General features: G+C 60.2%; 1 protein-coding gene across 1 annotated transcript in view; it reads left to right on the forward strand.

The window, feature by feature from the left end:
- The first annotated feature begins 4,676 nt into the window (after positions 1-4,676).
- BRI3 (brain protein I3) overlaps positions 4,677-27,347 on the forward strand; it is a 37,256-nt gene continuing 14,585 nt past the window's right edge. Inside the window, exons 1-2 of the mRNA XM_085858112.1 lie at positions 4,677-4,986; positions 5,222-5,339. Of these exons, the coding sequence (XP_085714238.1) occupies positions 4,800-4,986; positions 5,222-5,339 (305 nt within the window). The 5' untranslated portion in view covers positions 4,677-4,799. The remainder of the gene's footprint in view (positions 4,987-5,221; positions 5,340-27,347) is intronic.

Raw genomic sequence — 27,347 nt, forward strand, 5'->3', positions numbered from 1 at the left:
AACATTGGTGTATTTGTTGTTCAATATCAGAAGGTTTCGGCACCTTCAGTCGTAAAACGTTTGATTTTAATTTTTGTAGTTTGATGTGTTGGAAGTGTGATCTTGTTGGGTTCTTGTTGGGTCTTGTTGGGTTGGGTTCTTGTTGGGTTGGGTTGGGTTGGGAAGTGTGATACCCAGTTTGCTATGAATGTTGCCTTTCCATCAACCATTCTTTTTTTTCCAATTTCAGTGCCAACTCACCCCTCTCACCCCTCACTCTCAAAGCAACCATCCCACTCTTCTCCCTCCAAGCCTCCCTCTCACCTCTCTCAAAAACTCCCCCCTCACCTTTCTCCCACCATTCATCCCCCACACTCATCCTTCCCAAAGTTGCCCCCCTTCCCATCTACAAAGCTGCCTCCTTCCACTGCCCTCTCACCTCCATCTCTTCACTCCACCTCCTCAAATCCTCAACTGCCTTCTTCCCCCTCTCTTGTCCCCCTCTCCCCCAGCACCACAGAGCCTTTTCTCCTCCTCATTCGGCCCCTCCCCTAGCTATTCTGCAACCCCCCACACTCTTTCAACAACACTCCTTACCTCCCCCCTCATCCCTTGTTCTACCCTACCCCCCCCCACCCCCTGCACCCAAACCCTCCTCCCCTCCCTCTTCATTAAAAGTGGGGACCTCAAATATCCGGGGCCTTCGCTCAAACCTTTCAGATCTTTCCTTACAGGTTTCCACTGACAAACCAGACATTATCTGCCTAACAGAAACTTTCCTCTCCCAAGACATGTCTGACTCCCAAGTATCTCTCCCTGGTTACTCCCTCTTATGGTATGACAGACCTGAGCCTCGTCCTGGTGGAGGTGTTGCTCTCTTCATCAAAGACTCTATTCCTCACTCTCCATGCACTGCTCTCACTCCCCCACACCCCCAGGAATACCTCTGGCTTCGGCTTCCCCTCCACTCCCACCTCATGTTTATATGTGTACTGTACCGTCCACCGAACAGTGATGACTCCATCTACACCTCACTATACGAAAACATGGACCATCTTCTATCTTCTCATCCAAACTCTCTCTTCCTCTTATGTGGTGACTTCAATTGTCATCACGCCAGTTGGCTAGGTGTGGGTACCTCTCTCACCTGCTATGGCACCTCAGCAAAAGCTTTCTGCGACTCATTAGGACTGACTCAATCAGTCAACTTCCCGACCCGGATCTCAACCAATGGTACTCCATCTCTTCTGGATCTGATTTTGACAAATTTCCCTGACAATATCTGCTGCTCTTCCTCCGCTCCAATGGGTTCTTCTGACCACGTCCTTGTCAAAGTGGACATCTCTCTGGCTGTTATCAGAGAACCACCTCACCGCCGTCAAGTCTGGCATTTCACTCAAGCCGACTGGCAGGGTCTCCGAGAAGCCATCAAACTTACAGACTGGTCTCCTATCACTAATTTCTCAAACATCAACTCATCCTGGGAATTCTTTCAAAGAAACTTGCTCTCCCTCATGCACAGATTTATCCCCTCTCGTGTTCAGTTGTCCTACCCTTCCTCCCGCCCTTGGTTTACTGAAGCTTGTGGTGAGGCAGTTGTCCTGAAACAACTTGCCTTTGCCTCATGGAAAGCAAACCCAACTGAGGGCAATCTCAGTTCTTTCCACAAAGCTCGGAACAAGTGTGTATCTACCCTCAGGAGAGCCAGAAAACAACATCTTTCTCATCTCAAGTCTGAACTCTCAAACCTCTCTCCCTCCTCAAAATCCTGGTGGCGTTTCATCAAATCTGTTTCTGGTGTATGTTCCCCCTCCATCCCCTCCCTTACCTCAAATGGCCGCACTGCTGATTCCACACGTGATAAAGCTGAATGTCTAAACTCGGTGTTTGCAGCTAAATCTTGTGTCCTAAACCCATCACTATCTCTACCCACTTTACCCAGTCGCACCCAACTGTCCCTGGACTCTGTATCCTTTTCTCCTGACAAGGTGGAGAGCTTGCTTTCAAACCTCGAGTATGATTCTGCAACCGGTCCAGACGGCATCAGCCCACGTGTCCTCAAAGCCTGCTCTTCTGCTCTTGCTCACCCTCTCTCTGTTCTATTCACCCTCTCATTTGCCCAAGGTCATCTGCCATCTGCTTGGACATCTTCTAACATCACTGCCCTGCATAAAAAGGTGCAAAAACAGATCCCTGTAACTACAGACCAATCAGCCTTCTCCCAATCATCAGCAAGGTTATGGAATCCATCATCGCTTCAGACATGAAATCCTTCTTCTTCTCCAATGGCTTGATTTCCAATCATCAATTGGTTTCAGACCAGGTCACTCTACCCTGGATATGCTGCTTCTGCTCTCCCATCAATGGATGGAGGTCCTCAATGCCAGACAGGAAATCCGAGCCGTATCCCTGGACATATCACGTGCTTTTGACACAGTCTGGCACCCTGCCCTACTCACCAAACTCTCTTCCCATGGTATTCAAGGCCATCTCCACTCATGGCTCGCAGACTTCCTCTCCTGTCGCAGTCAACGTGTGGCTCTAAATGGAGTTCTTTCATCCCCTCTTCGTGTGCAGGCTGGAGCGTTCTGGGCCCTGTTCTTTTTCTGGTTTTCATCAATGATCTCTCCGACTCTCTGGAAAATCCTCTATTTCTCTTTGCCGATGACTCCACCCTCTGCCATACCATCTGTCATCCCTCAGACTGGCAAGCAGCAGCTTCTTCACTCACTGAAGATCTGGATAAAATCACAAATTGGTCCAACATGTGGAACATGTCTTTCAATCCAGACAAATCTCACACTCTTACTATGTCTCTTTGAAAGGACCGTTTAGAAAACACCCCCATCCACTTTCTCAACAATTCTCTGGAAGAAGTCTTTTCTTTCAAGCTTCTGGGTCTCACTATCTGCCATGACTTTTCCTGGGAAAGCCACATTTCCAACCTCGCCTCAAAAGCCAGTCGCCGACTGGGAATCCTCCGTCGTGCAAAGTCCTTCCTCGGCCCTCTTGAGCGCCTGACCACTTACAAAGCTTTTGTCCGTAGCCTGATGGAGTACTGCTCTCCCCTCTGGGCTGGTGCTCCTGCCTCCCACCTTTCTCGGCTTTACGCTGTCGAAACCAGGGCATTTAAGATCATCGGCATCTCCCGCAATGAAGCTGAGTCTTTGGGCCTCTCACTCAATCACCGCAGGTTGGTCGGTGGTCTTTCTGTCTTCTACCGACTCCTCTCCAGCCTTGCCCCCCCTGCTCTCTCTGTGATTTGTCCCCACCACATTTCCACAGGGTGCTCAAGGTCCACCAACAACCCCCTTCTGGTAAAACTACCAAAATCACGAATCACTGCTCATCTTCGCTCTTTCATTCCTCTTTTTTCCCGCCTTTGGAATAAACTTCCTCACTCTATTCTTTCCCATTCTTCCCTCCAGGCTTTCAAAACAGCTGTTCACCACCACCTCTTATCTTCCCCCATCCAAATCCTCGATCTTTTCTACCCCCGATAATCCACCCAAGCCCACTTCCTTCAATTCCCCTGCTTTCCTTCCTGAAAGTCCTTGTATTTTCCATCTTCTCTTCGCCATGTTCCCCGTCCCATCCCCATCCCTCTCCCTTCCACAGTTCACCTAATGTGTCTGTTCCCCACTGTTTTGTCCCTTCCACTCCCGCCCCTCTTGTCTCATGCCTCCTTGCTGTGAGTTGTGTGTTAGCTCTCATACGAGCCTTGACCAAGGTATACAAAAAAAAAAAAGATGCCAGAGATGCTGCAGATGTTGGAGATAAAACAGAGATGATTTTCGAAGTAACAGAAAGAATGGAGAAGAAGAAGAAAATATTAAAGAAAGAAGATGTGATGCCAACTTGGGCAGCCACACAGCACCTCCAGCACCAGCACAGCACCACACAGCACACAGCCATATTTTGTTTTCAGCATATTCTTACCTACCCAAATGACCTTGACCATGACCTTTGTAACCTGATCAAGACCTCCAATAAAAAAAGAATGTCACCATTGAATTCCACACCCACAAAAACCCATAAAAAGTGGTACTACATGATATAGTTCAATTATTTTGGCTAATTGACCGTTTGAGGCCATTTATGACCCTGTGGTGACCTTGGACCTATGACCTTGAGCTCAGATCACCTCATAACCATCATAATTGAACTCAGAGCCCCCATAAACCCTATGCGAGACACCAAGATGATGAAGCTAGCATGTCTAGGAGCGAAGATATAGGCAGAGCAATATTTGGGGGGTCACCCAAAATACCCTAAAAGTTCACGAAAAAATTTAACCCCGAATTTTTCTGTATATTTACCCCCTATAGTTGAGAAAACTGCAAAAAAAATCAATTTTGGCACAAAAATCCGACGAAAGTCATTTTTGTTACATATCAGTGCACTTTCTAGTCCAGCCTCCTTCAACCGTTCCTCATGGCTGAGCCGACATACAGCAGCAACAACAGCAACAGCAGGTCGAGATATATGAAGATGTATAACATGAAACACGTTGTTTGCTCGTTTTCAACTTTTTCTCTTCCCTATTTTTTTTTCTTCTTGACATGTACAGTAATGACGATGTGCGTTCGTGTCACAGCAACGTCGTCGTTTTGCATGATTTCGTGTCGACGAGCGAGCGGCGGGTGTGTCTTCGATTGTGGGGGAAGTGAGCAGGAGAGGCGGAGCTTCCCGTCACGTGACGAGAGAGATGACGTAAGGTCACGTGATATCAGTGTGTTTTCCGTGAAGAAAGCAGAGAGTGAAGTCGTGACGGACGTTATATCTGCAGATTTTTTATTTTTATTTTTTCACGTTGGAACATGTCGGGTCGTGCAGTGCTGGATCCGACCACCGAAACGAAGCCTTTAATGAACGATCTTCCACCGCCGTACTCCTCTCAGATTCCGGGTTACGGTTCCGTGCCCCAAACTCAACCCCAACCGCAGCCATACCCGTACCCATACCCGTACCCGTACGTGTACCCACACTCTCAGGATCAGGCACAAGGTAGGTCAACACGGTTTGGGAGTCTTTGTTCGGGGAATTGATGGTGAAACGCAGCCCGAGTTTGTCTCGAACGACTTGCTGTACCTGTACCTGTACTTGTGTAACGGCAGCAAGTTAACAGTGACTGTGAGTGACACTGGCGGTGTGGTGTTTGTCTGTGTCCTTTTTGATAAAGAGTTTACAGGTATTGAAGAGTAAAACCACAATCGACTCATCAACATGATTTGTGTTTCAGGTGTTCATCACGGTCAGTCGGGACCCGGTCCGACACCTTATGGGGCCAACACGTACACGACCGTTATCCACCCACACGTCTCCTCGGTCGTGGTTGTTGGTGGTTGTCCTGCTTGCCGGTGTGTGGTTTTGTAATGACTGTCGGTGTTGTTTGTGTTTCGAAACAACTCGGATCCTTTTATTTTGTTTTGATCTTCGGCTTGGAGTGGAACTTGGACGTGAATCACGTGCAGGAGACCACCTTTGGACAGCTCGGTATACTTTATACTTGATACTGTACATGAACCTGCTGGGGTGGGTACTCGGCGTTGCCCGGGTCATGAGAACATGAACAAATTGTTTCTGTTAAACTCACTTTTTGCAGGTTTAGGAGTTGAGAAATGCGTCACACACAAACGTCACGAAAATTACATCTTATAAATCGAAAAAGTCACAAAGCTATGAAGAACTGCAGGGATCCGTGCAACATACAGGTAATGTAAAATGTGACTTTGAGTCCTCAACCCCGAAGTCTTCAACCTCCCTCCTCCTCAAGCCACAAGTCCTCAAGCCCCAAGTCCTCAACCTCCCCCCTCAGGTCAGGTATGGGAGCATGTGCCAGAGCAGCGCGTCGCTGCGTCCACTTTCCGCCGGTACTCCAGGGGCCTCCGTCTGGCCATCCCCCAGGCAGATGCCAGGCCCATCCCCATCTCCTTGAGATGATGGTCAACCTGCTGCAACCATGAGGCACGTGGTCGGCCCACTGGCCTCCTCCACTCATGAGACTCCCTCGCTGAGAGAATCTGGTGAGCAGGATCAGCGTCAGGAAAACGAGCCACATGTCCATACAGCCGCAGCTGACGCTCACGGACTATGCAGGTAACAAATCTCATCCGAGTCTCTCTCAGCAACCGCTCGTTGGACACAAAATCCGACCAGCGATAGCCAAGGATTCTCCGAAGAGACCTGGTACCAAAGGAATTAAGTCTCCGTCTCAGATCCTTGGTCAAAGTCCAAGTCTCGCACCCAGAGAGCAAGACTGGAAGTACCAAGGACCTGAAGACTCGCACTTTCGTCCTCCTGCACAGGTACCGGCAGCGCCACACCCCATGATCCAGTGAATCCATGACTCCCCAGGCCCGACCCAGACGTCTATTGACCTCCGGCTCACAACCTGCGGAGACATGAATATCACTGCCAAGGTAAGTGAATCTATCCACGACCTCAACATCCTCACCACAAACAGACACAGACAGGACAGCAGCATCCAAGATGTCACCGAAAGCCTGGATCTTAGTTTTGACCCAAGAAATCCGTAATCCCAACGGCTCCGACTCCTCATTCAGCACCTCGAGGGCCCCCAAGAGGATGTCTAAAGTCTCTGCAAAGATGACTGCATCATCTGCAAAATCAAGGTCCGAGATCTTGACATTGCCAAACGATGCACCGCAACTTGATCTCTCCGACATCCTCCCAAAAATCCAGTCCATACAAGTGCTGAAAAGTGTGGGGGCAAGTAAACATCCCTAACGAACTCCAGTAACAACTGGAAATAAGTCAGAGATGGTACCACCACACTTCACAGCACTCTCAGGACCAGAGTAGAGTTCAGACATCAGATCGATCAGTTTCGGTGGCACCCCACGAAGACCAAGAATCCTCCAGAGGACATCCCGATTCACTGAATCGAACGCTTTACAGAGATCAACATAGGCTGCAAGCAGCCCCTGCCGAAACTCTCATCTGCGTTCGGTGAGGACACGAAGTGCAAGGATACGGTCAATCGTTGACCTCTTTGGTGTAAAGCCTGACTGCTCTGGACGCTGGTGCTCAAGCAGATGTTGGCGAACCCTATTAAGAATTATCCAAGCAAAGACCTTGCCTGGCACTGAGAGCAGCGTCACCCCTCGGTAGTTGTTGCAGTCTTGGCGATCACTCTTCCCTTTCCAGAGAGGGACAACAAGGCCCCTCTTCCAGTCAGTTGGGATGATGCCTGTGTTCCAGGCAGAGCACAAAACTGCATGCAACGACACGAGTGCAGCATTTCCACCAGCCTTGAGAAGTTCGGCATGGATGCCACAGATCCCTGGAGCTTTGCCCCGTTTCAACTGGTTCACCGCAGCCCGTGTTTCCACAAGCGATGGTGGACCACAGTTGATTCGAGGGTCAGCAACAGGGATTGTAACACCCTTGACGTCCAACTCGACAGCTGGGGGATCAGCCTGGTACAACCGCTCAAAGTAACCGGCCCAGCGGGCCTTCACTTCAGACTCCTCTGTCAAGAGCCTACCACTCTCTGCTCGAACTGCAGTGCTCCGAGGGATGGGCTTGGATGAACGTAATGCGCGAATTCCCCTGAAAGCGGGACGAGAATCACCTGTCCACAGGTGATGCTCTACCCCCTCACAGATTCCTCGCACATAGGCCTCCTTGTCCACCTTCAGTGCACGTACAGTTTTACGCCTCAGCTCCCTGAACAGCTCAGCTCTGCCATTCAGCCTGGCCCTGCGACTCTGGTCAATGGTATCCAGTGTCCCTTGAGAGACAAAATTCTTCTTTGCCCTGCGGTGAACTCCAAGGCATCCACCGACAACATCAAGGACGGTGGTCTTGAAGGTGCTCCACAACTCTTCAGGACCCCCCAAAGCACCCAGACCCCCTCCAAGTGTCCACTCAGCCTGTTCGCAAACTCCTCAGCAACTCTCTCATCCCTGAGCTTGGCAACATCCAGCCTAGGCTGGGATGGTACCATTCTCCAGGATTTAAGGTGCAGCTTTAGAGTTGCTACAACAAGCCTGTGGTCAGTATTGAGGAACTGAGCACTCCGGTAGACCCTGCAGTTCTGGATCATCCTCCAACGACCGTCAATGAGGACATGGTCAATCTCCTTTGCCACACCACCAGCGTTGGAATACCAAGTCCAGCGATGAGCTTGCGGGTGCCGAAACCATGAACCAGCCACCCTAAGTCCATGACTTCTTGCAAAGTCAAGGAACTTAGTGCTATTCTGGTTCATAGTTCCTGACCCATGGGGACCAACACACACCTCATAACCACCCCTATCAGTTCCAGTCGATGCATTGAAATCCCCCAAGACTAGAAGTGTATCTCGTCTGGGGCACTGATCAACCACAGACTCGAGTGTGGCGTAGAATGTGTCCTTCACGGTGAGATCACTCGCCTCAGTCGGAGCATAAATAGAGACCAGGGAAATGACACCTAAGGAGTGGCGAATCCTTAATCTCATAATACGCTCGTTGACCGGTGTTACCTCAATTATCATTGGGGTCAGCTTATTGGACACAGCTACAGCTACTCCTTGGGCATGGTAACCATCAGAGCGACCAGACCAATAGTAGATGTAACCACCCACCATGATCTCGCCGCAATCCGGTCTCCGAACCTCAGAGAGAGCTGCAATCCCGATGTCCAAACGCTTGAGCTCAGATGATAACAGAGACAGGTGATCATCCTCTCTTAGGGATCATATGATCATCCTCTCTGATCATCTTCTTCCAGGCATCCCCCGAAGGGACTGCCTCAGGTGAACCCAAGGAGACTGCCATCTGGTGGATGACACCTCAGCACCACCGACACATACTACTGCAATCTGACCCGGGAAGGTTACCCCATGGTTTTCTTCCTATCATCAAAGAGTGGGGGTCTCGAAGTCTTTGCCCCAATCCTGTCATACAGTGAGCTGCCCGGTGGAGGGCAGCTGCACAGGAGGTACTCCCACGGAGTGGATTTTCAGATTTCTTTGCATTTTTGTGTTTTGTGGAGTGAAGGGTTTTATGGTGGCCGGAGTGCAAATCCTGCCACCAACCTCCTAATAAGAAGTAACCCAACTGCAGGAGGACGTCCGCAGACACAGTTGGGCACTAGATATGGATGGCCGTCGGCTCACAAGGAGCTCCTCCACCCTTTGACAGGTTTTGTTTTTAATCCTGCTGGGTGTCCATATCCAAACACCCTCCTCACCAGAAAACCTGGTGGGGAAGACGGTTTAGTCGCCGACAACCCGACGAGTCCTCAACCTCCCTCCTCCTCAAGCCCCAAGTCCTCAACCTCCCCCCTCCTCAAGCCCCGAGTCCTCAACCTCCCCCTCCTCAAGCCCCGAGTCCTCAACCTCCCCCTCCTCAAGCCCCGAGTCCTCAACCTCCCCCTCCTCAAGCCCCGAGTCCTCAACCTCACCCCTCCTCAAGCCCCGAGTCCTCAACCTCACCCCTCCTCAAGCCCCAAGTCCTCCATCTCCCAACCCCCTCAAACCTCAAGTCCTCAAACTCCAGGTGCTCAACCTCCCCCTCCTCAACCCCCAAGTCCTCAACCTCCCACCTCCTCAAGCCCCGAGTCCTCAACCTCCCCCTCCTCAAGTCGCGAGTCCTCAACCTCCCCCTCCTCAAGCCCCAAGTCCTCGACCTCCCCCTCCTCAAGCCCCAAGGCCTCGACCTCCCCCTCCTCAAGCCCCAAGTCCTCAACCTCCCGCCTCCTCAAGCCCCCAGTCCTCAACCTCCCACCTCCTCAAGTCCCGAGTCCTCAACCTCCCCCTCCTCAAGCCCCGAGTCCTCAACCTCCCCCTCCTCAAGCCCCAAGTCCTTGACCTCCCCCCTCCTGAACCCTTCAACCTCCGCCCTCCTCAAGCCCCAAGACCTCAACCTCCCCGCCTCAATCCCCGAATCCTCAACCTCCCGAGTCCGCAACCTCCCACTCCTCAAGCCCCGAGTCCTCAACCTCCCCTTCCTCAAGCCCCGAGTCCTCAACCTCCCTTCCTCAAGCCCCGAGTCCTCAACCTCCCCCACCTCAATCCCCGAATCCTCAACCTCCCGAGCCCTCAACCCCCCACTCCTCAAGCCCCGAGTCCTCAACCTCCTCCGTCCTCAAGCCCCGAGTCCTCCACCTCCGCCCTCCTCAATCCCCGAGTCCTCAACCTCCCCCGTCCTCAAGCCCCGAGTCCTCCACCTCCGCCCTCCTCAATCCCCGAGTCCTCAACCTCCGCCCTCCTCAAGCCCCGAGTCCTCAACCTCCCCCGTCCTCAACCTCCTCCCTCCTCAAGCCCCGAGTCCTCAACCTCCCCCCCTCCTCAAGCCCCGATTCCTCAAGCCCCAAGTCCCCAACCTCCGCCCTCCTCAAGCCCCGAGTCCTCAACCTCCACCCTCCTCAAGCCCCGAGTCCTCAACATCCCCCCTCCTCAAGCCCCGAGACCTCAACATCCCCCCCTCCTCAAGCCCCGAGTCCTCAACATCCCCCCCTCCTCAAGCCCCGAGTCGTCAACCTCCCACCTCCTCAAGCCCCTAGTCGTCAACCTCCCACCTCCTCAAGCCCCGAGTCGTCAAGCTCCCACCTCCTCAAGCCCCGAGTCGTCAACCTCCCACCTCCTCAAGCCCCGAGTCGTCAACCTCCCACCTCCTCAAGCCCCGAGTCGTCAAGCTCCCACCTCCTCAAGCCCCGAGTCGTCAACCTCCCACCTCCTCAAGCCCCGAGTCGTCAACCTCCCACCTCCTCAAGCCCCGAGTCGTCAACCTCCCACCTCCTCAAGCCCCGAGCCGTCAACCTCCCCCCGTCCTCAACCTCCTCCCTCCTCAAGCCCCAAGTCCTCAACCTCCTCCCTCCTCAAGCCCCAAATCCTCAACCTCCCTCCTCCTCAAGCCCCAAATCCTCAACCTCTACCCTCCTCAAGCCCCAAGTCCTCACCCTCTCCCTCCTCAAGCCCCACGGCCTCCATCTCCTCACGCCCACGGCCTCCATCTCCTCACCCCCTCAATCTTCAAGTCCTCAACCTTCTCCCCTAAAATTCCAGGTGCTCAACCTCCCCCTCCTCAATCCGCAAGTCCTCAACCTCCCCCGTCCTCAATCCGCAAGTCCTCAACCTCCCCCGTCCTCAATCCGCAAGTCCTCAACCTCCCCCGTCCTCAATCCGCAAGTCCTCAACCTCCCCCCTCCTCAAGCCCCGATTCCTCAACCTCCCCCCTCCTCAAGCCCCGAGTCCTCAACCTCCTCAAGCCCCGAGTCCTCAACCTCTCCCCTCCTCAAGCCCCGAGACCTCAAACCCCAAGACCTCAACCTCCCTGCTCCTCAAGCCCCAAGTCCTCAACCTCCCTCCTCCTCAAGCCCCAAGTCCTCAACCTCCACCCTCCTCAAGCCCCACGTCCTCATCCTCCCCCTCCTCCAAGCCCCAAGTCCTCCATCTCCTCACCCCCCTCAAACCTCAAGTCGTCAACCTCCTCCCCTAAAATTCCAGGTGCTCAACCTCCCCCTCCTCAAGCCCCAAGTCCTTGACCTCCCCCTCTCCTCAACCCTTCAACCTCCCTCCTCCTCAAGCCCCAAGTCCTTGACCTCCCCACTCCTCAATCCCCAAGTCCTCAACCTCCCCCTCCTCAAGCCGCAAGTCCTCAATACCCCCTCCTCAAGCCCCAAGTCCTCAACCTCCCCCTCCTCAAGCTCCCAGTCCTCAACCTCCCCCCTCCTCAAGCCCCGAGTCCTCAACCTCCCCCACCTCATTCCCTGACTCCTCAACCTCCCACCTCCTCAAGCCCCGACTCCTCAACCTTTCCCATCCTCAAGCCCCGACTCCTCAACCTCCCCCTCCTCAAGCCCCGACTCCTCAACCTCCCTTCTCCTCAAGCCCCGACTTATCAACCTCCCCCTCCTCCAAGCCCCAAGTCCTCCACCTCCCCCTCCTCAAGCCCCGAGTCCTCAACCTCCCCCCTCCTCAAGCCCCAAGTCCTCAACATCCCCATTCCTCAAGTCCTCAACCTCCCCCTCCTCAACCTCCGCCCTCCTCAAGCCCCGAGTCCTCAACCTCCCCCTCCTCAAGCCCCGAGTCCTCAACCTCCGCCCTCCTCAAGCCCCGAGTCCTCAACCCCGCCCTCCTCCAAGCCCCGAGTCCTCAACCTCCGCCCTCCTCAAGCCCCGAGTCCTCAACCTCCGCCCTCCTCAAGCCCCGAGTCCTCAACCTCCGCCCTCCTCAAGCCCCGAGTCCTCAACCTCCGCCCTCCTCAAGCCCCGAGTCCTCAACCTCCGCCCTCCTCAAGCCCCGAGTCCTCAACCTCCGTCCTCCTCAAGCCCCGAGTCCTCAACCTCCGCCCTCCTCAAGCCCCGACTCCTCAACCTCCGCCCTCCTCAAGCCCCGACTCCTCAACCTCCGCCCTCCTCAAGCCCCGACTCCTCAACCTCCGCCCTCCTCAAGCCCCGAGTCCTCAACCTCCGCCCTCCTCAAGCCCCGAGTCCTCAACCTCCGCCCTCCTCAAGCCCCGAGTCCTCAACCTCCGCCCTCCTCAAGCCCCGAGTCCTCAACCTCCGCCCTCCTCAAGCCCCGAGTCCTCAACCTCCGCCCTCCTCAAGCCCCGAGTCCTCAACCTCCGCCCTCCTCAAGCCCGAGTCCTCAACCTCCGCCCTCCTCAAGCCCCGAGTCCTCAACCTCCGCCCTCCTCAAGCCCCGAGTCCTCAACCTCCGCCCTCCTCAAGCCCCGAGTCCTCAACCTCCGCCCTCCTCAAGCCCCGAGTCCTCAACCTCCGCCCTCCTCAAGCCCCGAGTCCTCAACCTCCGCCCTCCTCAAGCCCCGAGTCCTCAACCTCCGCCCTCCTCAAGCCCCGAGTCCTCAACCTCCGCCCTCCTCAAGCCCCGAGTCCTCAACCTCCGCCCTCCTCAAGCCCCGAGTCCTCAACCTCCGCCCTCCTCAAGCCCCGAGTCCTCAACCTCCGCCCTCCTCAAGCCCCGAGTCCTCAACCTCCGCCCTCCTCAAGCCCCGAGTCCTCAACCTCCGCCCTCCTCAAGCCCCGAGTCCTCAACCTCCGCCCTCCTCAAGCCCCGAGTCCTCAACCTCCGCCCTCCTCAAGCCCCGAGTCCTCAACCTCCGCCCTCCTCAAGCCCCGAGTCCTCAACCTCCGCCCTCCTCAAGCCCCGAGTCCTCAACCTCCGCCCTCCTCAAGCCCCGAGTCCTCAACCTCCGCCCTCCTCAAGCCCCGACTCCTCAACCTCCGCCCTCCTCAAGCCCCGACTCCTCAACCTCCCTTCTCCTCAACCTCCCCTCCTCAATCCCCGAATCCTCAACCTCCCGAGCCCTCAACCTCCCACTCCTCAAGCCCCGAGTCCTCAACCTCCCCCGTCCTCCTGCCCCGCGTCCTCCACCTCCGCCCTCCTCAATCCCCGAGTCCTCAACCTCCGCCCTCCTCAAGCCCCGAGTCCTCAACCTCCGCCCTCCTCAAGCCCCGAGTCCTCAACCTCCGCCCTCCTCAAGCCCCGAGTCCTCAACCTCCCCCGTCCTCAACCTCCTCCCTCCTCAAGCCCCGAGTCCTCAGCCTGCCCCCCTGCTCAAGCCCCGATTCCTCAAGCCCCAAGTCCTCAACCTCCACCCTCCTCAAGCCCCGAGTCCTCAACCTCCACCCTCCTCAAGCCCCGAGTCCTCAACATCCGCCCTCCTCAAGCCCCGAGACCTCAACCTCCGCCCTCCTCAAGCCCCGAGTCCTCAACCTCCGCCCTCCTCAAGCCCCGAGTCCTCAACCTCCCACCTCCTCAAGCCCCTAGTCCTCAACCTCCCACCTCCTCAAGCCCCGAGTCCTCAAGCTCCCACCTCCTCAAGCCCCGAGTCCTCAACCTCCCACCTCCTCAAGCCCCGAGTCCTCAACCTCCCACCTCCTCAAGCCCCGAGTCGTCAAGCTCCCACCTCCTCAAGCCCCGAGTCCTCAACCTCCCACCTCCTCAAGCCCCGAGTCCTCAACCTCCCACCTCCTCCAAGCCCCGAGTCGTCAACCTCCCACCTCCTCAAGCCCCGAGCCGTCAACCTCCCCCGTCCTCAACCTCCTCCCTCCTCAAGCCCCAAGTCCTCAACCTCCCTCCTCCTCAAGCCCCGAATCCTCAACCTCCCTCCTCCTCAAGCCCCAAATCCTCAACCTCTACCCTCCTCAAGCCCCAAGTCCTCACCCTCTCCCTCCTCAAGCCCCACGGCCTCCATCTCCTCACCCCCTCAATCTTCAAGTCCTCAACCTTCTCCCCTAAAATTCCAGGTGCTCAACCTCCCCCTCCTCAATCCGCAAGTCCTCAACCTCCCCCTCCTCAATCCCCGAGTCCTCAACCTCCCCCTCCTCAATCCGCAAGTCCTCAACCTCCCCGTCCTCAATCCGCAAGTCCTCAACCTCCCCCTCCTCAAGCCCCGATTCCTCAACCTCCCCCTCCTCAAGCCCCGAGTCCTCAACCTCCTCAAGCCCCGAGTCCTCAACCTCTCCCCTCCTCAAGCCCCGAGACCTCAAACCCCAAGACCTCAACCTCCCTGCTCCTCAAGCCCCAAGTCCTCAACCTCCCTCCTCCTCAAGCCCCAAGTCCTCAACCTCCACCCTCCTCAAGCCCCAAGTCCTCATCCTCCCCCTCCTCAAGCCCCAAGTCCTCCATCTCCTCACCCCCCTCCAAACCTCAAGTCGTCAACCTCCTCCCCTAAAATTCCAGGTGCTCAACCTCCCCCTCCTCAAGCCCCAAGTCCTTGACCTCCCCCTCTCCTCAACCCTTCAACCTCCCTCCTCCTCAAGCCCCAAGTCCTTGACCTCCCCACTCCTCAATCCCCAAGTCCTCAACCTCCCCCCTCCTCAAGCCGCAAGTCCTCAATACCCCCCTCCTCAAGCCCCAAGTCCTCAACCTCCCCCTCCTCAAGCTCCCAGTCCTCAACCTCCCCTCCTCAAGCCCCGAGTCCTCAACCTCCCCCACCTCATTCCCTGACTCCTCAACCTCCCACCTCCTCAAGCCCCGACTCCTCAACCTTTCCCATCCTCAAGCCCCGACTCCTCAACCTCCCCTCCTCAAGCCCCGACTCCTCAACCTCCCTTCTCCTCAAGCCCCGACTTATCAACCTCCCCCCTCCTCCAAGCCCCAAGTCCTCAACCTCCCCCTCCTCAAGCCCCGAGTCCTCAACCTCCCCCTCCTCCAAGCCCCAAGTCCTCAACATCCCCCTCCTCAAGTCCTCAACCTCCTCCCCTCCTCAACCTCCGCCCTCCTCAAGCCCCGAGTCCTCATCCTCCGCCCTCCTCATGCCCCGAGTCCTCAACCCCCGCCCTCCTCAAGCCCCGCGTCCTCGACCTCCGCCCTCCTCACGCCCCGTGGCCTCATCCTCCTCCCTCCTCAAGCCCCGAGTCCTCAACCTCCGCCCTCCTCAAGCCCCGAGTCCCCAGCCCCCGCCCTCCTCAAGCCCCGAGTCCTCAACCTCCGCCCTCCTCAAGCCCCGAGTCCTCAACCTCCGCCCTCCTCAAGCCCCGAGTCCTCAACCTCCGCCCTCCTCAAGCCCCGAGTCCTCAACCTCCGCCCTCCTCAAGCCCCGACTCCTCAACCTCCGCCCTCCTCAAGCCCCGACTCCTCAACCTCCGCCCTCCTCAAGCCCCGACTCCTCAACCTCCGCCCTCCTCAAGCCCCGAGTTCTCAACCTCCGCCCTCCTCAAGCCCCGAGTCCTCAACCTCCGCCCTCCTCAAGCCCCGAGTCCTCAACCTCCGCCCTCCTCAAGCCCCGAGTCCTCAACCTCCGCCCTCCTCAAGCCCCGAGTCCTCAACCTCCGCCCTCCTCAAGCCCCGAGTCCTCAACCTCCGCCCTCCTCCAAGCCCCGACTCCCCAACCTCCCCCCTCCTCAAGCCCCGAGTCCTCAACCTCCGCCCTCCTCAAGCCCCGAGTCCTCAACCTCCGCCCTCCTCAAGCCCCGAGTCCTCAACCTCCGCCCTCCTCAAGCCCCGAGTCCTCAACCTCCGCCCTCCTCAAGCCCCGAGTCCTCAACCTCCGCCCTCCTCAAGCCCCGAGTCCTCAACCTCCCCCCTCCTCAACCTCCGCCCTCCTCAAGCCCCGAGTCCTCAACCTCCGCCCTCCTCAAGCCCCGAGTCCTCAACCTCCGCCCTCCTCAAGCCCCGAGTCCTCAACCTCCGCCCTCCTCAAGCCCCGAGTCCTCAACCTCCGCCCTCCTCAAGCCCCGAGTCCTCAACCTCCGCCCTCCTCAAGCCCCGAGTCCTCAACCTCCGCCCTCCTCAAGCCCCGAGTCCTCAACCTCCGCCCTCCTCAAGCCCCGAGTCCTCAACCTCCGCCCTCCTCAAGCCCCGAGTCCTCAACCTCCGCCCTCCTCAAGCCCCGAGTCCTCAACCTCCGCCCTCCTCAAGCCCCGAGTCCTCAACCTCCGCCCTCCTCAAGCCCCGAGTCCTCAACCTCCGCCCTCCTCAAGCCCCGAGTCCTCAACCTCCGCCCTCCTCAAGCCCCGAGTCCTCAACCTCCGTCCTCCTCAAGCCCCGAGTCCTCAACCTCCGCCCTCCTCAAGCCCCGACTCCTCAACCTCCGCCCTCCTCAAGCCCCGACTCCTCAACCTCCGCCCTCCTCAAGCCCCGACTCCTCAACCTCCGCCCTCCTCAAGCCCCGAGTCCTCAACCTCCGCCCTCCTCAAGCCCCGAGTCCTCAACCTCCGCCCTCCTCAAGCCCCGAGTCCTCAACCTCCGCCCTCCTCAAGCCCCGAGTCCTCAACCTCCGCCCTCCTCAAGCCCCGAGTCCTCAACCTCCGCCCTCCTCAAGCCCCGAGTCCTCAACCTCCGCCCTCCTCAAGCCCCGAGTCCTCAACCTCCGCCCTCCTCAAGCCCCGAGTCCTCAACCTCCCACCTCCTCGAGCCCCGAGTCCTCAACCCATCCCCTCCTCGAGCCCCAAGTGCTCAACCTCCTCGTCCTCAACCTCCCACTCCTCAAGCCCCGAGTCCTCAACCTCCCCCTCCTCAAGCCCCGAGACCTCAACCATCTACCTCATCAAGCCCCGAGTCCTCAACATCCCCCCTCCTCAAGCCCCGAGTCCTCAACCTCCGCCCTCCTCAAGCCCCGAGTCCTCAACCTCCGCCCTCCTCAAGCCCCGAGTCCTCAACCTTCGCCCTCCTCAAGCCCCGAGTCCTCAACCTTCGCCCTCCTCAAGCCCCGAGTCCTCAACCTTCGCCCTCCTCAAGCCCCGAGTCCTCAACCTCCCCCCGTCCTCAAGCCCCAAGACCTCAACCTCTCCCCTCAAGCCCCAAGTCCTCAACCTCCTCCCTCCTCAAGCCCCAAGTCCTCAACCTCCCTCCTCCTCAAGCCCAAAGTCCTCATCCTCTCCCTCCTCAAGCCCCAAGGCCTCCATCTCCTCACCCTCCTCAAACCTCAAGTCCTCAACCTCCTCCCCTAAAATTCCAAGTGCTCACTCCCCCCCTCCTCAAGCCCCAAATCCTCAACCTCCCCCTCCTCAAGCCCCCAGGCCTCAACCTCCCCCTTCCTCAATCCCCAAGTCCTCAACCTCCCTTCTCCTCAAGCCCCAAGTCCTCAACCTCCCTTCTCCTCCAAGCCCCAACTCCTCAACCTCTCCCCTCTTCAAGCCCCAACTCCTCAACCTCTCCCCTCTTCAAGCCCCAACTCCTCAACCTCTCCCCTCCTCAAGCCCCAAGTCCTCAACCTCCCACCTCCTCCAGCTCCACGTCCTCAAGCTCCCCCTCCTCAATCCCCGAGTCCTCAAGCTCCCGCCTCCTCAAGCCCCGAGTCCTCAACCTCCCCCCTCCTCAAGCCCCGAGTCCTCAACCTCCCCCTCCTCCAAGCCCCGAGTCCTCAACCTCTCTCGTCCTCAACCTCCCCTCCTCAAGCCCAGAGTCCTCAACCTCCCCCTCCTCAGGCCCCGACTCCTCAATCCCTCAACCTTCCCCTCCTGAAGTCCGCAATCTTCCCCTCCTCAAGCCCGAAGTCCTCACCTCTCCCCTCCTCAAGCCACGATCCTCACCTCTCCTCTCCTCTCCTCAAGCCACGAGACCTCAACCTCCCCCCTCCTCAAGCCACGAGTCCTCAACCTCCCCCTCCTCAATCCACGAGTCCTCAACCTCCCACCTCCTCGAGCCCCGAGTCCTCAACCCATCCCCTCCTCGAGCCCCAAGTGCTCAACCTCCTCGTCCTCAACCTCCCACTCCTCAAGCCCCGAGTCCTCAACCCCCGCCCTCCTCAAGCCCCGAGTCCTCAACCTCCGCCCTCCTCAAGCCCCGAGTCCTCAACCTCCGCCCTCCTCAAGCCCCGAGTCCTCAACCTCCGCCCTCCTCAAGCCCCGAGTCCTCAACCTCCGCCCTCCTCAAGCCCCGAGTCCTCAACCTCCGCCCTCCTCAAGCCCCGAGTCCTCAACCTCCGCCCTCCTCAAGCCCCGAGTCCTCAACCTCCGCCCTCCTCAAGCCCCGAGTCCTCAACCTCCGCCCTCCTCAAGCCCCGAGTCCTCAACCTCCGCCCTCCTCAAGCCCCGAGTCCTCAACCTCCGCCCTCCTCAAGCCCCGAGTCCTCAACCTCCGCCCTCCTCAAGCCCCGAGTCCTCAACCTCCGCCCTCCTCAAGCCCCGAGTCCTCAACCTCCGCCCTCCTCAAGCCCCGAGTCCTCAACCTCCGCCCTCCTCAAGCCCCGAGTCCTCAACCTCCGCCCTCCTCAAGCCCCGAGTCCTCAACCTCCGCCCTCCTCAAGCCCCGAGTCCTCAACCTCCGCCCTCCTCAAGCCCCGAGTCCTCAACCTCCGCCCTCCCCAAGCCCCGAGTCCTCAACCTCCGCCCTCCTCAAGCCCCGAGTCCTCAACCTCCGCCCTCCTCAAGCCCCGAGTCCTCAACCTCCGCCCTCCTCAAGCCCCGAGTCCTCAACCTCCGCCCTCCTCAAGCCCCGAGTCCTCAACCTCCGCCCTCCTCAAGCCCCGAGTCCTCAACCTCCGCCCTCCTCAAGCCCCGAGTCCTCAACCTCCGCCCTCCTCAAGCCCCGAGTCCTCAACCTCCGCCCTCCTCAAGCCCCGAGTCCTCAACCTCCGCCCTCCTCAAGCCCCGAGTCCTCAACCTCCGCCCTCCTCAAGCCCCGAGTCCTCAACCTCCGCCCTCCTCAAGCCCCGAGTCCTCAACCTCCGCCCTCCTCAAGCCCCGAGTCCTCAACCTCCGCCCTCCTCAAGCCCCGAGTCCTCAACCTCCGCCCTCCTCAAGCCCCGAGTCCTCAACCTCCGCCCTCCTCAAGCCCCGAGTCCTCAACCTCCGCCCTCCTCAAGCCCCGAGTCCTCAACCTCCGCCCTCCTCAAGCCCCGAGTCCTCAACCTCCGCCCTCCTCAAGCCCCGAGTCCTCAACCTCCGCCCTCCTCAAGCCCCGAGTCCTCAACCTCCGCCCTCCTCAAGCCCCGAGTCCTCAACCTCCGCCCTCCTCAAGCCCCGAGTCCTCAACCTCCGCCCTCCTCAAGCCCCGAGTCCTCAACCTCCGCCCTCCTCAAGCCCCGAGTCCTCAACCTCCGCCCTCCTCAAGCCCCGAGTCCTCAACCTCCGCCCTCCTCAAGCCCCGAGTCCTCAACCTCCGCCCTCCTCAAGCCCCGAGTCCTCAACCTCCGCCCTCCTCAAGCCCCGAGTCCTCAACCTCCGCCCTCCTCAAGCCCCGAGTCCTCAACCTCCGCCCTCCTCAAGCCCCGAGTCCTCAACCTCCGCCCTCCTCAAGCCCCGAGTCCTCAACCTCCGCCCTCCTCAAGCCCCGAGTCCTCAACCTCCGCCCTCCTCAAGCCCCGAGTCCTCAACCTCCGCCCTCCTCAAGCCCCGAGTGCTCAACCTCCGCCTCCTCAAGCCCGAGTCCTCAACCTCCGCCCTCCTCAAGCCCCGAGTCCTCAACCTCCGCCCTCCTCAAGCCCCGAGTCCTCAACCTCCGCCCTCCTCAAGCCCCGAGTCCTCAACCTCCGCCCTCCTCAAGCCCCGAGTCCTCAACCTCCGCCCTCCTCAAGCCCCGAGTCCTCAACCTCCGCCCTCCTCCAAGCCCCGAGTCCTCAACCTCCGCCCTCCTCAAGCCCCGAGTCCTCAACCTCCGCCCTCCTCCAAGCCCCGAGTCCTCAACCTCCGCCCTCCTCAAGCCCCGAGTCCCCAACCTCCGCCCTCCTCAAGCGCCGAGTCCTCAACCTCCGCCCTCCTCAAGCCCCGAGTCCTCAACCTCCGCCCTCCTCAAGCCCCGAGTCCTCAACCTCCCGCCTCCTCAAGCGCCGAGTCCTCAACCTCCGCCCTGCTCAAGCCCCGAGTCCTCAACCTCCGCCCTCCTGAAGCCCCGAGTCCTCAACCTCCGCCCTCCTCAAGCCCCGAGTCCTCAACCTCCGCCCTCCTCAAGCCCCGAGTCCTCAACCTCCGCCCTCCTCCAAGCCCCGAGTCCTCAACCTCCGCCCTCCTCAAGCCCCGAGGCCTCAACCTCCCCCCTCCTCCAAGCCCCGAGTCCTCAACCTCCGCCCTCCTCAAGCCCCGAGTCCTCAACCTCCGCCCTCCTCAAGCCCCGAGTCCTCAACCTCCGCCCTCCTCAAGCCCCGAGTCCTCAACCTCCCCCCTCCTCAAGCCCAGAGTCCTCAACCTCCGCCCCCCTCAAGCCCCGAGTCCTCAACCTCCGCCCTCCTCCAGCTCCCGAGTCCTCAACCTCCGCCCTCCTCAAGCCCCGAGTCCTCAACCTCCGCCCTCCTCAAGCCCCGAGTCCTCAACCTCCGCCCTCCTCAAGCCCCGAGTCCTCAACCTCCGCCCTCCTCAAGCCCAGAGTCCTCAACCTCCGCCCCCCTCAAGCCCCGAGTCCTCAACCTCCGCCCTCCTCCAAGCCCCGAGTCCTCAACCTCCCCCTCCTCAGGCCCCGACTCCTCAATCCCTCAACCTTCCCCTCCTGAAGTCCGCAATCTTCCCCTCCTCAAGCCCCGAGTCCTCAACCTCCGCCCTCCTCAAGCCACGATCCTCAACCTCTCCTCTCCTCTCCTCAAGCCCCGAGACCTCAACCTCCGCCCTCCTCCAAGCCCCGAGTCCTCAACCTCCGCCCTCCTCAAGCCCCGAGTCCTCAACCTCCGCCCTCCTCAAGCCCCGAGTCCTCAACCCATCCCCTCCTCGAGCCCCAAGTGCTCAACCTCCTCGTCCTCAACCTCCCACTCCTCAAGCCCCGAGTCCTCACCCTCCGCCCTCCTCAAGCCCCGAGACCTCAACCTCCGCCCTCCTCAAGCCCCGAGTCCTCAACCTCCGCCCTCCTCAAGCCCCGAGTCCTCAACCTCCGCCCTCCTCAAGCCCCGAGTCCTCAACCTCCGCCCTCCTCAAGCCCCGAGTCCTCAACCTCCGCCCTCCTCAAGCCCCGAGTCCTCAACCTTCGCCCTCCTCAAGCCCCGAGTCCTCAACCTTCGCCCTCCTCAAGCCCCGAGTCCTCAACCTCCCACTCCTCAAGACCCGAGTCCTCAACCTCCCCCCGTCCTCAAGCCCCAAGACCTCAACCTCTCCCCCTCAAGCCCCAAGTCCTCAACCTCCTCCCTCCTCAAGCCCCAAGTCCTCAACCTCCCTCCTCCTCAAGCCCAAAGTCCTCATCCTCTCCCTCCTCAAGCCCCAAGGCCTCCATCTCCTCACCCTCCTCAAACCTCAAGTCCTCAACCTCCTCCCTCCTCAAGCCCCGAGTGCTCAACCTCCCCCTCCTCAAGCCCCAAATCCTCAACCTCCCCTCCTCAAGCCCCCAGGCCTCAACCTCCCCCCTCCTCAAACCCTCAGTCCTCAACCTCCCCCTCCCCAACCCCCAAGTCCTCAACCTCCCTTCTCCTCAAGCCCCAAGTCCTCAACCTCCCTTCTCCTCAAGCCCCAAGTCCTCAACCTCCCTCCTCCTCAAGCCCCAAGTCCTCAACCTCCCTCCTCCTCAAGCCCCAAGTCCTGAACCTCCACCCTCCTCAGGCCCCAAGTCCTCATCCTCCCCCTTCTCAATCCCCAATTCCTCCATCTCCTCATCCCCTCAAACCTCAAGTCGTCAACCTCCTCCCCTAAAATTCCAGGTGCTCAACCTCCCCCCTCCTCAAGCCCCAAGTCCTTGACTTCCCCTCCCCCCCTCCTCAACCCTTCAACCTCCCTCCTCCTCAAGCCCCAAGTCCTTAACCTCCCCACTCCTCAATCCCCAAGTCCTCAACCTCCCCCCTCCTCAAGCCCCAAGTCCTCAACCTCCCCCTCCTCAAGCCCCAAGTCCTCAACCTCCCCCTCCTTAAGCCCCGAGTCCTCAACCTCCCCTCCTCAAGCCCCGAATCCTCAACCTCCCGACTCCTCAAGCCCCGATTCCTCAACCTCCCAAGGCCTCAAGCACCGACTCCTCACCCTCCCTCCGCCTCAAGCCCCGGCTCCTCAACCTCCCTTCTCCTCAACCTCCCCTCCTCAATCCCCGAATCCTCAACCTCCCGAGCCCTCAACCTCCCACTCCTCAAGCCCCGAGTCCTCAACCTCCCCCCTCCTCAAGCCCCGAGTCCTCAACCTCCCTCCTCCTCAAGCCCCGAGTCCTCAACCTCCGCCCTCCTCAAGCCCCGAGTCCTCAACCTCCGCCCTCCTCAAGCCCCGAGTCCTCAACCTCCGCCCTCCTCAAGCCCCGAGTCCTCAACCTCCCCCGTCCTCAACCTCCTCCCTCCTCAAGCCCCGAGTCCTCAACCTCCCCCCCTCCTCAAGCCCCGATTCCTCAAGCCCCAAGTCCTCAACCTCCACCCTCCTCAAGCCCCGAGTCCTCAACCTCCACCCTCCTCAAGCCCCGAGTCCTCAACCTCCCCCCTCCTCAAGCCCCGAGACCTCAACATCCCCCCTCCTCAAGCCCCGAGTCCTCAACCTCCCCCCTCCTCAAGCCCCGAGTCCTCAACCTCCCACCTCCTCAAGCCCCTAGTCCTCAACCTCCCACCTCCTCAAGCCCCGAGTCCTCAACCTCCCACCTCCTCAAGCCCCGAGTCCTCAACCTCCCACCTCCTCCAAGCCCCGAGTCCTCAACCTCCCACCTCCTCCAAGCCCCGAGTCCTCAACCTCCCACCTCCTCAAGCCCCGAGTCCTCAACCTCCCACCTCCTCAAGCCCCGAGTCCTCAACCTCCCACCTCCTCAAGCCCCGAGTCCTCAACCTCCCACCTCCTCAAGCCCCGAGTCCTCAACCTCCCCGTCCTCAACCTCCTCCCTCCTCAAGCCCCAAGTCCTGAACCTCCTCCCTCCTCAAGCCCCAAATCCTCAACCTCCCTCCTCCTCAGGCCCCAAATGCTCAACCTCTAGCCTCCTCAAGCCCCAAGCCCTTAGCCTCTCCCTCCTCAAGCCCCACGGCCTCCAGCTCCTCACCCGCCTCAATCGGCAAGTCCTCCACCTTCTGCCCTAAAATCGGAGGTGCTCAACCTCCACCCTCCTCAATCCCCAAGTCCTCAACCTCCCCCGTCCTCAATCCCCAAGTCCTCAACCTCCCCCTCCTCAATCCCCAAGTCCTCAACCTCCCCCTCCTCAAGCCCCGAGTCCTCAACCTCCCCCTCCTCAAGCCCCGAGTCCTCAACCTCCCCCTCCTCAAGCCCCGAGTCCTCAACCTCCCTCCTCAAGCCCCGAGTCCTCAACCTCTCCCCTCCTCAAGCCCCGAGACCTCAAACCCCAAGACCTCAACCTCCCTGCTCCTCAAGCCCCAAGTCCTCAACCTCCCTCCTCCTCAAGCCCCAAGTCCTCAACCTCCACCCTCCTCAAGCCCCAAGTCCTCATCCTCCCCCTCCTCAAGCCCCAAGTCCTCCATCTCCTCACCCCCCTCAAACCTCAAGTCGTCAACCTCCTCCCCTAAAATTCCAGGTGCTCAACCTCCCCCCTCCTCAAGCCCCAAGTCCTTGACCTCCCCCTCTCCTCAACCCTTCAACCTCCCTCCTCCTCAAGCCCCAAGTCCTTGACCTCCCCACTCCTCAATCCCCAAGTCCTCAACCTCCCCTCCTCAAGCCCCAATTCCTCAACCTCCCCCTCCTCAAGCCCCAAGTCCTCAACCTCCAAGTCCTCAACCTCCCCCTCCTCAAGCCCCGAAATCTCAACCTCCGCCCTCCTCAAGCCCCGACTCCTCAACCTCCCACCTCCTCAAGCCCCGACTCCTCAACCTCCGCCCTCCTCAAGCCCCGACTCCTCAACCTCCCCCTCCTCAAGCCCCGACTCCTCAACCTCCCCCTCCTCAAGCCCCGAGTCCTCAACCTCCGCCCTCCTCAAGCCCCAAGTCCTCAACCTCCGCCCTCCTCCAAGCCCCGAGTCCTCAACCTCCGCCCTCCTCAAGCCCCGAGTCCTCAACCTCCGCCCTCCTCAAGCCCCGAGTCCTCAACCTCCGCCCTCCTCAAGCCCGAGTCCTCAACCTCCGCCCTCCTCAAGCCCCGAGTCCTCAACCTCCGCCCTCCTCAAGCCCCGAGTCCTCAACCTCCGCCCTCCTCAAGCCCCGAGTCCTCAACCTCCGCCCTCCTCAAGCCCCGAGTCCTCAACCTCCGCCCTCCTCAAGCCCCGAGTCCTCAACCTCCGCCCTCCTCAAGCCCCGAGTCCTCAACCTCCGCCCTCCTCAAGCCCCGAGTCCTCAAGCCCCGAGTCCTCAACCTCCGCCCTCCTCAAGCCCCGAGTCCTCAACCTCCGCCCTCCTCAAGCCCCGAGTCCTCAACCTCCGCCCTCCTCAAGCCCCGAGTCCTCAACCTCCGCCCTCCTCAAGCCCCGAGTCCTCAACCTCCGCCCTCCTCAAGCCCCGAGTCCTCAACCTCCGCCCTCCTCAAGCCCCGAGTCCTCAACCTCCGCCCTCCTCAAGCCCCGAGTCCTCAACCTCCGCCCTCCTCAAGCCCCGAGTCCTCAACCTCCGCCCTCCTCAAGCCCCGAGTCCTCAACCTCCGCCCTCCTCAAGCCCCGAGTCCTCAACCTCCGCCCTCCTCAAGCCCCGAGTCCTCAACCTCCGCCCTCGTCAAGCCGCGAGTCCTCAACCTGCGCCCGCCTCAAGCCCCGAGTCCTCAACCTCCGCCCTCCTCAAGCCCCGAGTCCTCAACGTCCGCCCTCCTCAAGCCCCGAGTCCTCAACGTCCGCCCTCCTCAAGCCCCGAGTCCTCAACGTCCGCCCTCCTCAAGCCCCGAGTCCTCAAGCCCCGAGTCCTCAACCTCCGCCCTCCTCAAGCCCCGAGTCCTCAACCTCCGCCCTCCTCAAGCCCCGAGTCCTCAACCTCCGTCCTCCTCAAGCCCCGAGTCCTCAACCTCCGCCCTCCTCAAGCCCCGAGTCCTCAACCTCCGCCCTCCTCAAGCCCCGAGTCCTCAACCTCCGCCCTCCTCAAGCCCCGAGTCCTCAACCTCCGCCCTCCTCCAAGCCCCGAGTCCTGAACCTCCGCCCTCCTCAAGCCCCGAGTCCTCAACCTCCGCCCTCCTCAAGCCCCGAGTCCTCAACCTCCGCCCTCCTCAAGCCCCGAGTCCTCAACCTCCGCCCTCCTCAAGCCCCGAGTCCTCAACCTCCGCCCTCCTCAAGCCCCGAGTCCTCAACCTCCGCCCTCCTCAAGCCCCGAGTCCTCAACCTCCGCCCTCCTCAAGCCCCGAGTCCTCAACCTCCGCCCTCCTCAAGCCCCGAGTCCTCAACCTCCGCCCTCCTCAAGCCCGAGTCCTCAACCTCCGCCCTCCTCAAGCCCCGAGTCCTCAACCTCCGCCCTCCTCAAGCCCCGAGTCCTCAACCTCCGCCCTCCTCAAGCCCCGAGTCCTCAACCTCCGCCCTCCTCAAGCCCCGAGTCCTCAACCTCCGCCCTCCTCAAGCCCCGAGTCCTCAACCTCCGCCCTCCTCAAGCCCCGAGTCCTCAACCTCCGCCCTCCTCAAGCCCCGAGTCCTCAACCTCCGCCCTCCTCAAGCCCCGAGTCCTCAACCTCCGCCCTCCTCAAGCCCCGAGTCCTCAACCTCCGCCCTCCTCAAGCCCCGAGTCCTCAACCTCCGCCCTCCTCAAGCCCCGAGTCCTCAACCTCCGCCCTCCTCCAAGCCCCGAGTCCTCAACCTCCGCCCTCCTCAAGCCCCGAGTCCTCAACCTCCGCCCTCCTCAAGCCCGAGTCCTCAACCTCCGCCCTCCTCAAGCCCCGAGTCCTCAACCTCCGCCCTCCTCAAGCCCCGAGTCCTCAACCTCCGCCCTCCTCAAGCCCCGAGTCCTCAACCTCCGCCCTCCTCAAGCCCCGAGTCCTCAACCTCCGCCCTCCTCCAAGCCCCGAGTCCTCAACCTCCGCCCTCCTCAAGCCCCGAGTCCTCAACCTCCGCCCTCCTCAAGCCCGAGTCCTCAACCTCCGCCCTCCTCAAGCCCCGAGTCCTCAACCTCCGCCCTCCTCCAAGCCCCGAGTCCTCAACCTCCGCCCTCCTCAGGCCCCGGGCCCTCCACCTCCGCCCCCCTCAAGCGGCGGGTCCTCAACCTCCTCCCTCCTCCCGCCCCGCGCCCTCCACCTCCGCCCTCCTCCAGCCCCGCGTCCTCAACCTCCGCCCTCCTCAAGCCCCGTGTCCTCAACCTCCGCCCTCCTCAAGCCCCGAGTCCTCAACCTCCGCCCTCCTCACGCCCCGAGTCCGCAACCTCCGCCCTCCTCAAGCCCCGAGTCCTCATCGCCCGCCCTCCTCAAGCCCCGACTCCTCAGCCTCCGCCCTGCTCAAGCCCCGAGTCCTCAACCTCCGCCCTCCTCAAGCCCCGAGTCCTCAACCTCCGCCCTCCTCAAGCCCCGAGTCCTCAACCTCCGCCCTCCTCCAAGCCCCGAGTCCTCAACCTCCGCCCTCCTCAAGCCCCGAGTCCTCAACCTCCGCCCTCCTCAAGCCCCGAGTCCTCAACCTCCGCCCTCCTCCAAGCCCCGAGTCCTCAACCTCCGCCCTCCTCAAGCCCCGAGTCCTCCACCTCCGCCCTCCTCAAGCCCCGAGTCCTCAACCTCCGCCCTCCTCAAGCCCCAAGTCCTCACCCTCCGCCCTCCTCAAACCCCGAGTCCTCCACCTCCGCCCTCCTCAAGCCCCGAGTCCTCAACCTCCGCCCTCCTCCATGCCCCGAGTCCTCAACCTCCGCCCTCCTCAAGCCCCGAGTCCTCAACCTCCGCCCTCCTCAAGCCCCGAGTCCTCAACCTCCGCCCTCCTCAAGCCCCGAGTCCTCAACCTCCGCCCTCCTCAAGCCCCGAGTCCTCAACCTCCGCCCTCCTCAAGCCCCGAGTCCTCAACCTCCGCCCTCCTCAAGCCCCGAGTCCTCAACCTCCGCCCTCCTCAAGCCCCGAGTCCTCAACCTCCGCCCTCCTCAAGCCCCGAGTCCTCAACCTCCGCCCTCCTCAAGCCCCGAGTCCTCAACCTCCGCCCTCCTCAAGCCCCGAGTCCTCAACCTCCGCCCTCCTCAAGCCCCGAGTCCTCAACCTCCGCCCTCCTCAAGCCCCGAGTCCTCAACCTCCGCCCTCCTCAAGCCCCGAGTCCTCAA

Source organism: Eptatretus burgeri, chromosome 15 (genome assembly GCF_056783735.1).
Source record: "Eptatretus burgeri isolate ZD-2024b chromosome 15, Ebu_testis_v1, whole genome shotgun sequence".
In the NCBI taxonomy this organism is placed as follows: Eukaryota; Metazoa; Chordata; class Myxini; order Myxiniformes; family Myxinidae; genus Eptatretus; species Eptatretus burgeri.